The sequence below is a fragment of the Leucoraja erinacea genome, chromosome 2 (assembly GCF_028641065.1).
Source record: "Leucoraja erinacea ecotype New England chromosome 2, Leri_hhj_1, whole genome shotgun sequence".
NCBI lineage: Eukaryota > Metazoa > Chordata > Chondrichthyes > Rajiformes > Rajidae > Leucoraja > Leucoraja erinaceus.
This window is the reverse complement of record NC_073378.1, coordinates 45303280-45313825: the sequence shown is the minus strand read 5'-3', so window position 1 is coordinate 45313825 and position 10546 is coordinate 45303280. Positions and strand designations below refer to the sequence as shown.

General features: G+C 39.4%; 1 protein-coding gene across 1 annotated transcript; it reads right to left on the bottom strand.

The window, feature by feature from the left end:
• Positions 1 to 1877: 1877 nt before the first annotated feature.
• Positions 1878 to 10115, bottom strand: LOC129709529 (leucine-rich repeat and death domain-containing protein 1-like). Its single transcript, XM_055655992.1, has 4 exons — positions 9014 to 10115; positions 6246 to 6407; positions 5390 to 5510; positions 1878 to 2337 (listed from the first exon to the last, which is right to left on the bottom strand). The coding sequence occupies exons 1-4, from the start codon at positions 9111 to 9113 to the stop codon at positions 2157 to 2159; spliced, it is 564 nt and encodes a 187-aa protein (XP_055511967.1). The 5' UTR covers positions 9114 to 10115; the 3' UTR covers positions 1878 to 2156.
• Between the last annotated feature and the right edge of the window lie 431 nt (positions 10116 to 10546).

Here is a 10546-nt window from a genome sequence, read left to right as displayed (position 1 = left end):
TTACCTTGCCGGAGATGCGATTACTTTACGGATCATGACTCCAGTTACTCTGCAGCCTACCATCGATGGAGCTGGAGGCCTTCTCGGACTGACCTTGGGCCCCACTGCAGGGCATGGACTTAACATCAGAATCGATCCCTTGCCTGGGATCGTTCCAACCGTGGTCTGCGGACTTTACATCGGGAGCTCGCAGTCTCGGGAGAGGCCATGGATGTCGGGAGCTCCAACGAACGCAGAGGCTCGACCAGCCCCGATGCTGGGTTTGATCGTCCGACACGGGGAGCTGACATTCCCCCGATGCGGGAGCTGATCGCCCCGACGTGGAGGGCCATAACGCCACCGGCTACGGGAGTCAAGATCGTTTTGTCAACGGAGGGCTCGAGGACCCCAACCGTGGGGGAGCAAAGGGAAGAGATTGAACTTTTGTTCGCCTTCCATCACAGTGAGGAATGTGGAGGAGTCACTGTGATGGATGTTTATGTTTATGTTAATGTATTTTGTGTGTTCCGTTGCTTTTTATTTGTATGACTGACTTAGCAAATGAAATTCATCGTATGTTGCAAAACATACTTGGCTAATAAAGTATTATTGTGATTGTGATTGTGATCTGTGCCCTCGATGTGAGCTCCTCTACACTGGCGAGGCCCTGTATAGACTAGGCGATTGTTTTGCGGAACGCTCTGCATATGGCTATCCTGACTTCCCAGCTGGTGTGCCATATTAATTCACAATCCCATTTCCACTCCAACCTGGTAGTCCTCAGCCTTCTCGATTGCCATGGTGAGGCCAAACATAAACTTAAAGAATAGCAATCAACTAGACACAGTCTTAGCTAACATCTTCAACATCTTCAACCTCTCATGTCAACAGTACTGTCCTCATCTGCTTCAAGGAAACTTCCAACATTCCAGACCTCTCGCATTATATTTACCTATGGATCACCTTGGCAATAACAAAACCTCTGTCAGGATGTTATTGACCACAAGTCAGTTTTAGCACCATTATGCCAAAAAAGTTAATCCCTAAACTTCTGGGCCTTAGTCTTTGGGCCTCCATCTGCAACTGGCTTCTGCACTTCATGACTGGCAGACCCCAGTCAGTTAGAATTGGTCATACAATTTCCTTCCTATATATTTTCCCACCACATTTGGAGTACTGTATACAGTTCTATCACAATATTATAAGAAGGATGTGAAGGCTTTGGACAGGGTTCTGAAGAGGTTCACCAGCATTTTGCCTGGGTTACAGATAATTAGCAACAAGGCAAGGTTGGACTAACTTGGACTATTTTTTCTAGAACAAGAATAAAATTAGGAGAGGCATGGTTAGTCAGAGTATTTTCCCCAGGTTGGAAATGCCAAATACTAGACAGCATAGTTTTAAGGTGAGAGGGGCAAGTTTAAAGGTTTGTGGAATATGTTTTTGTTTAACACAGGGAGTGCTAAATGCTTGAAACACTGCCATGGATGTGATAAAAGCAGTTACGATAACAACTATTTTAGAAACATTTAGACTGACAAATGAATAGGCAAGGAATGGACCTATATAGATCAAGTGCAGGCAGATGTCTAATTTAAATTAGCTTTATGATCAGCACAGGCATCGTGGACCAAAAGGCTGACCCTGTGCCCTTCTCTATTCTATCCAACATTTTCTTCAGCTTGGCGCTATAGCTCTTATCTGATGATACTACTGTAAAGCAACATGCACCATTTAAAGAACCATAAAATTACAACCTGTCGATTTGATTAAAGCATCGTAATTAAATAATTTACTACAACATAATTAATGTAACAACAGTTTAATTTAACACACCTCCAGGCGTTAACTAGCAATTGTCTTTTTTTTCTGGTATGAACAATTTTTTTTAAAAACTGGATAAACTCTGAATCTATGCATTCTGAAATCTGTTGTTCATTTTTCATGTATTAACATAAATGCAGGGAAACTTCAGACTCAAAATCATTATAGCCAAGAAACACGTAATAAAACTTTTTACAAAAGATTAGTTTCAAATGTGGTATAATTTTCACAATAGACTGATCCGCCAGGTCGAATGACTTAATTTTTACTAACTTTTTGCAGAAATCTTTTATAAACTAAACAAAAATTGTATTGTTTATGCCATAATAGAATCATTCTATCTAGAACAGGTTTTATAATTTTATCGCTTGTGTACAAGTTCTTAAGGATCTGATTTTAGAAGCTAGATTGTACAAGTCTGCTCTATCTAGTGTTCGGATTAACTCTTCTGTTGCCTCAGCAGGTTCTCGGTCAGCCACACGATGAGTTTGCCACCATGTCAGAGCTGAATTTACCTTTTCCTCGAGTGGTATCCTAAACACAAGGAAAATACTTTTTAGTAATAATTTTAAACAGCCAGGTTTTCCCCTCCCACTTTCAATAAATCAATCAATATTACTTCTCTTGCTTCATCCACCTACACCAGGCAATGCAATCTATTCTCTAGTCTAAGGTATTTTCATTGTATCTTTCAAATAGTCATTGGGATATGGTTAACAATTTTTGGTGAACAAGGCCATTAGTTGAGTCTCCCCTTTCAGCATTTAATTGAAAGTTAAAAGATTTTTGGAGTCTCTGCACAACACCTCCAAGAAACCTTTTCCACACATTGACCATATTTTGTTTATGTTTAAAAATAAGGGCTTGGGAGCCTTGACTCACATGAGAGGGAACAATGTCTGAGCTTTGTACAATTTGTTTCATTAATTTGGATGTCAACATCGATTACCTGCCATCAAATCAGAAATGGATGCAATGCTTACCGTACAGATTTCTGTAAGGGGATCCTGGTGTAAGTGCCGTTGTGTACTGCCTTAGTGAAGTTTATTCTCACACTGCAATTGATGCACTTTTGTATTTATTTGTAATCGTGTTTATGTGTGGTATGGTTTTACTGAATTGTATGCAAAAACAAAGAATTGCACTGTATCAATGTACATGTGACAATAATGTACCATTGTCAAAAACTACCTATATCCCCAAGATAGGATAAGGAAACTGGCATTTTAAAATCCTTTATGCTCTGTAGATTCTGCTAAACTGCATTTGGCCAATTCCTGATCCCTATTGCTTCTGCTGTTTATTGTTTCTCTATTCTGTTGGTATTTCCCTTCTGTATTTTTCTGCCTCTGTCAGATTTGCCATTACTGGTAACATTCCCTTTGATATATTTACAACTTTTCATTTATTCCACAGTACACTAATTAGAATGTATTATAATACTGTATAACTCTGTACATTGTAATTTAGATTAGTTTAGAGATACAGCGTGGAAACCAATTCCATTGGCCCACCAAGTCCATGCTGACCAATGATCGCCCATAAACTAGTTCTATGTTATCCCAGTTTTGCATCCTACACAGTGGGAACAATTTACAGGACAATTAAACTACAAACCTGCATGTCTTTGGAATGTGGGAGGAGACCAAAGCACCTGGAGAAATTCCATGTGGCACAAAGAGAATATACAAACTCCATACAGACAGCAGCCGAAGTCAGGATTGAACCCGGGTCTTTGGTGCTGTAAGGCAGCAACTCTACAGCTGTGCCACCCTAAGTGTTTCCTTGATGTCTATCTCAAGAAATCTTAAGAAGTCCTAGTTAACAGCTGAAAAGCCTAGCAGAAACTATGAGGCCAAGCTAGATTGAATTTGGGGTGGCACTGTGGTCAGGAAAGCTGGTGGTTCATGCATCCCCTCTCTCTGGAGTTTTAATTTCAAAGAATGGGCCTTTTCTTCCCAGCACATTCCTTTCCTGAAACGTTAGCCTAATTAAAATGAGTAATGATAGGAGAGGAAAGTTGGCTAGTCGGATGTGTGGTGGGTTTGGGCCCCGTCCTATGGGGTTAGTTTGGCCGATAGGAAGGATGCAGTTCTGTTCCAACTGCCTCACAGGCGATGCCAGAAAAGTACTTGGCTCTATTATGGGACAATTCTCCCATGTCTTTAACTACCTAGTTAAAGTCTGGCCATATATAACACAGAAGGCACACACCTTCATTACATTTAAAGGACCAACTTGTATCCTAAATCAGCCCACATCCTATCATTTTATTATTAAAGGTGAACATATTATTAGGATTAAGTTTCCCTTTTACATTTTTATATCCATATATGTGATTCAAATCCATCGAATTTTAAGACTAAAAATGGCCTTTTCGGTGTTTCTTAATTTTGTGCTTCTTGCTGCAAGAGGGGTGCAGTAGTGTTTAAAGATACTAGATTGAAGCTAGTGATCTAGATATTGAACCAGAAGAGTGACTTTTAATCCCACTATGGAACTTTGCAAAATTTAAATTCAAATTCAATTAATTAAATAATATCAGGAAATTAAAGGAACCTACTGGTAACGGCTAACATGAAAATACTGGATTGTCAAGGCCCATCTGATTCACTCGTGACTTTCAGAGGTGGAAATCTGCTCTGCTTAAGGGCCTGTCCCACTTGGACGACCTAACCCACGTGTTTAGAAGACCCTAGACGCGTTGAAAAAAATGTCAAGGTCGTGTTGACTCGACAAAGTAAAATACCTCCTACGACCTCCTACGACCATGTCTACGACCTCCTATGACCCCCCCTCGACCTCAGTCTTCTACACCTAAGACCAACTACGACTAGCTACGAGTGGAAAATGATCACATGATAAAATCATGTCATGTTTGCATTTTTTTTCTCGGGCCAGTTACCGACCTACGACTATCTACGATTACCTACGACTATCATCACGACCTACTACGACCTACCTACAAGTAAAAAGTATCAATTTTTTCCATGCCGACCTATTTTTTACTCGTGGACATTTTTTATCAGGCTGGAAAAAACGCCGCGACCTACTTGAGGCCACGAGTACGCGGAGACCACTCACGAGCATGAGGAAGAGTTACGAAGACCTCCTACGACCTCGTGGCGGCCATGCTGAGTCAAGGGCAAACTCGGCAGAGGTCGGCAATTAGATCGTGAAAGTGGGACAGGGGCTCGTGGCCTGTTCATGACTCCATGCTGACCCATCAATATGGGCAAACTCTTGGCTGCCAAGAGGTCAGCATTATTATTTTTTATTCAAATCGTTTGCTATGTCGCTCTTCAAGGGAGATGCTAAATGCATTTCGTTGTCTCTGTACTGTACACTGACAATGACAATTAAAATTGAATCTGAATCTCTTTACTACCTTTTCAGAAAAAGGGAAATATCAAGAAAATTACGAAGGAAAGTATTTGTTGTACTTTGTGTCTGTCATTTGAATCAATTACAATCAAATCACTAAACAAAGGATTTCATACATCTTATGCTCAAAGCAGGGTCTCATCAGAATGTTCCCATGCAAACAGGATCAATGCTACATTTAAATAAAGTCAAAAGAACAAACCTTAATTTTCCAAGTGAATTAATTTCAGCAGTAGGTAGGTGAAGCTTTTTACAGAAATGGTCAAAGTCATCAGCAGGGATGCTTTTGGGTACTAATAGTAACACATTGTCCATAAACCTTTCTGAAATAAAGGAATAATAAAATAAATACAGAAAATACTAGAAACACTCAGAAGGTCAGGCTGCATTTGTAGAAAAAAGTTTCACATTTTGGGTTTACACTTTGTCAGATCTGGGGAAGGGTTTACGCAAAAAAAGATACAAAGTGTTGGAGTGGGGTCAGGCGAACGTGAATAGGTAAAGCTCGGAAACCCTTCTTCAGGATTTTCTTCTCCTGACCTGAAACGTCCCGAAACATCACATCAGCTAGTTATTCTAGCACTTTTTTTTAGGCCAACATCTGCAGTTTATGTGATAGTTTGATACTAGATCGAATAGGGCAAAGGGAACATATGTGATAGTTTGATACTAGATCGAATGGATTAGTGGTGACGTATCCTTGTTGATCTGTGTTTGGTATTGCTATTAGGAGTGGGACATGCCCAGAACATTAGGTTCGATAATGGAGAGAGAAAAATTAAGTCAATGTCACATATAAATGACCAGTCCTGATGCAGTCAGAGTGAGTGAGTCACCTAAAGTTGAGGAATTCAAGTGCCCAGATAGTAGGTGAGATAATGTTGTTCGTTAAGCCTCATGCAAGAAGTCTCAGGCAGGACAGTGGCATTTAGAATTAAAATGACGTTGATTGAATTAAAGAACCTATAAGCCATTGTCACAGAATTAGATTTTGCACTGTTAATAATAAACAGATAACAGAATGTTACCTGATATATTATTGAGCATTATATACTTACTGTCTCTGGCATATGCATATTTCAAATACTGCTCTATTTCAATGTATTTTCCCCCATCACAAACCAGCATTGGAGGTCTTACTAGTGGGTTTTCCTTCAGATCTATCTCTTCCAGAGCATGCAGCTGTCCAAAATCAGTTGGTAGTGAGGTTAATTTATTTCCTATATAGAACAAAATAAGTTTTTTCAAAGGTTGGAATTGTGTTTGTCTATTTTAATGAATCACAGTCAAAACAATAACAGATTTTATTATTGAGATGATTATGAAATTGGGAAATTGAGAATAAGTTTAAATTGAACCAGCAATTAACAGGATGCAGTAAGGAGCCATTTCAGTACATATGTTTTTATTATAGATTCCCGGATCAATGTTTTACAGAAGCGGGGGACCAGCATTCTGGCAGGCAGGTTTGCCACGGTTACATGGTACATGGGTGATGGGGATGGGGGGGGGGGGGAGAGACAAATTGGAAATACAAGGATGGAGTTACAGGGCAAGAGACTATAGGAAAAGTTAAGAAAGACACCAGAATTAACGGGACAGAAAGCTCACGAAGGGATAGGAGAGAATGGCCAAGTGAAATAGGAATCAATGTGTAAGGGTGAGGTGAGTAATGGATTAAAAGTATTATATATGAATGCGCAAAATATAAGAAGTAAAGTGGATGAGCTTGAGGCTCAGTCAGGGATTGGTAGATATGACATTGTGGGGATTACAGAGACATGGCTGCAGGAGGATGGCTAAATTTATGACAGGGTTTAGATGTTGGGAAAGCAGGAGAAGGAATGGCAAATTGAATTTGACACACTTGCCTTTGTTAAGAAGGTATTGATTACAAGGTTTGGGATATTACGATACAGGAGTACAAGTCGTTGGTGAGACCACACATGAAGAACTATAGGTACAGGATACTGAGTTGGATGATCAGCCATGATCATATTGAATGGCGGTGCAGGCTCAAAGGGCCGAATGGCCTACTACTGCACCTATTTTCTATGTTTCTATGTTTCTATGTATATGCCGTTCTGGTTGCTCATTCATGGGAAGGATGTTGGAATGGGTACAGAAGTGATTCACCAGGGATATTACCCGGACTTGCATGCTTGAATTATAGGAAGAGGCTGGCTAGGCTGAGACTTTTTTCTTTGGAACATAGGAGGATGAGGAATGATCTTATTGGGGTGTACATGATCATGGATAAAGTGTACGGTCACAGTATTTTATTCCAGGTTAGAGGAACGAGTCTCTAGAAGAAGCTATAGAAGCGGATACAATTACAACTTTCAAAATAAATATGAAGAGGAAGGGATATTGGGATATTGTCCAAATGCAGGCAAATGAGACAAGCCCAGAAGGCCAACTTTGTTGACATGGAAGAGGTTGGTAGAAGAGCTTGTTTCCGTGCTGTACAGCTCTATGACTCAATTACTATACTATGAAGTTGCTTCTTTCTTATAACTTAGTCACATAAGGCCATGTCCAAAATGAGCAGACATGTTATATCTGGGAAAGCTTATATGAACAATTTTAACAAAAATGTTTATTGTTGCAACAGGAACTCTTTGCATGCAGCTTATCATGTGAAACATATTTTTTCCAACCTTACCAATAGGCATCATATTTGGATTCCCATAAATTGTTTACTACTTGGAGGAAAGCTTAAGAAGAATATCATGATTGAAGAGAATTGTAGCACCGTCTTAAGGGGATGATTCATATCCACTGTCATTGCACCTATGTAGTTGACACAAATTAATTGACATCTTCATCGCGGTTTAATGCTTTTCAAAAGCTCCTAATTTATCAACGAGGCATTTACAATTGTATGGATTCGGCATTTCTCCTGATAGCTTTCAACAACCCTGGATGCAATCATTATTTATAATGATGCAGCAATTCATGGATTCAATCTTGGGACACCAAATTTAACTGTTGCCATCTTGGCAAAACTACTCAATCATATCTCTATAAACAAACAAAGCAGAAATATTACGAAACATACTCTACCATGACCACGCTTGAACATATGACTGGCATGCAAATACAAACTTGCAATATCATTAATAAAACTTAGCCAGTTTCATATTTCATTGCAGAATTTTTAGAGATCAAATTTTCATTCTCCATTAAGCATATGAGCAACAAACAAAGAATATAACCAAGAGCGAAAAGAACAAGTAAAGGCAACAGCTTTATAGCAGCTAGAGGGTCACTTGCTGAATCATTACTCTGGATATGTTATCCTGATTTTCTCAAAATTGTGTTAAAATTCTACTGATGTAAATGTCCCTTGTTGGCTAGGAACCTTTCCATGTCCAATGTGGGTGCAGATCACCCAGAGATACTATGAACATGATTTTCCATCCTGACTGGTTTGACCATAATCTTTGACTCTATGATCTACATGACTATGAGAAATTCATCTGATCTAAAGTCAACACATCTTCAAATGACTGCCTCCATCCCATTCAGTTGCTGTGCTATGAAACACTTTACCATTTAAACTGGAGTCAAGCAGAGCGATGCCTCCTTCCTCTCCTGGAGGTTGCACCTATATTTCCTGCCTGCACCTTAGTCATGACCACTTCACTGACACTCTCACATCCTCATATAATCCTGAGGTGATCCAGCAGCAGCTCCAGTTCCTTAACAAAGGAATCAATTATTTGCATATACCACACTAACAACTGCATCCTCTGAAGGAAAAACATTATCTTAAAACAATGCTCTTTAAAAAAACCCCATTGTATTTATACAGTAGTCTCACCTCTCATGTTAATGCATTTGAGTTTGCTAAGTTCTGTCAGGGATTTGGGGAGATGATTTATCTTATTATATGCTGCTATAAGCTTTTCCATATTCTTCATTTCTCCAATCTTGGTTGGAAGGGTTTTCAGCGCATTGTTTGATATGTCCAGTTCTTTTATATTTGTCAAATTACATAATTCATTGGGTAACACTTTTATCTGTAAAAGGAAAAAGATACACTGGAAAATTAGGGAAAATTCTGTATTCTCTGCTGCATTATTCTCCAAAGGAATCCCATTATACCTGTACTGAAATGTTCCTGCATTTCACACTCTCCAGAATCATTTCCCCCACGTGGATTTCTATTTCTCTAAGATTTACCATATAACAACATATAACATATAACAATTTACAGCACGGAAACAGGCCAGTCCGTGCCGAACACATATTCTCCCCTAGTAGCATATACCTGCGCTCAGACCATAACCCTCCATTCCTTTCTCGTCCATATAACTATCCAATTTATTTTTAAATGATAAAAACGAACCTGCCTCCACCACCCTCACTGGAAGCTCATTCCACACAGCCACCACTCTCTGAGTAAAGAAGTTCCCCCTCATGTTACCCCTAAACTTCTCCCTTAATTCTCAAGTCATGTCCCCTTGTTTGCATCTTCCCTCCTCTCAGTGGGAAAAGCTTATCCACGTCAACTCTGTCTATCCCTCTCATCATTTTAAAGACCTCTATCAAGTCCCCCCTTAACCTTCTGCGCTCCAAAGAATAAAGCCCTAACTTGTTCAACCTTTCTCTGTAACTTAGTTGCTGAAACCCAGGCAACATTTTAGTAAATCTCCTCTGTACTCTCTCTATTTTGTTGACATCCTTCCTATAATTAGGTGACCAAAATTGTACCCCATACTCCAGAATTGGCCTCACCAATGCCTTGTACAATTTTAACATTACATCCCAACTTCTATACTCAATGCTCTGATTTATAAAGGCCAGCACACCAAAGGCTTTCTTTACCACCCTATCTACACGAGATTCCACTTTCAGGGAACTGTGCAGTTATTCCCAGATCCCTCTGTTCACCTGCATTCTTCAATTCCCTACCATTTACCATGTAAGATAAAAGTAAATCATCCTTTTTATAGGGCAATCTAATTGTTAATAATTCCAGAATGATACACTATACAATTAGCAAACTGAATTCCTCCGGTACTGAGCAGTAATATTTCTAATTCATATAAAGGTTGTAGTCGGCACTGTCAAGGTCAGCATCCATTGCCTATCCCTAAATACCCTTGTATAGAATAACCATTTCAGAGCGCAATTGGAAATCAACTAAATTTCTATGAGTTTAAGGTATAGTGACCACCTTCAGAAGAATGAAATGAGTCATGCCATTTAAAATAAAAAAAGAGAATGGCCCAGACAGCTTGTGCTTAGAGGACTGCTAATGGCATCCAAGGCCCTATTAATGGAATGATCATGCTGTGAGGTTTCAAACTGGCTATGAACTGCTATAAAGCTGATTTATTTTTGCAAGTAA

Excerpts from the sequence above, each read along its gene's own strand:
- LOC129709529 (XM_055655992.1), bottom strand. The coding sequence starts at position 9,113 with ATGAAGAATATGGAAAAGCTTATAGCAGCATATAATAAGATAAATCAT. Across the intron at positions 5,511-6,245 it reads ATATGCATATGCCAGAGACA|AAAGGTTTATGGACAATGTG; the intron begins GTAAGTATATAA and ends CCTTTATTTCAG. Across the intron at positions 2,338-5,389 it reads AATTCACTTGGAAAATTAAG|GATACCACTCGAGGAAAAGG; the intron begins GTTTGTTCTTTT and ends CCTTGTGTTTAG.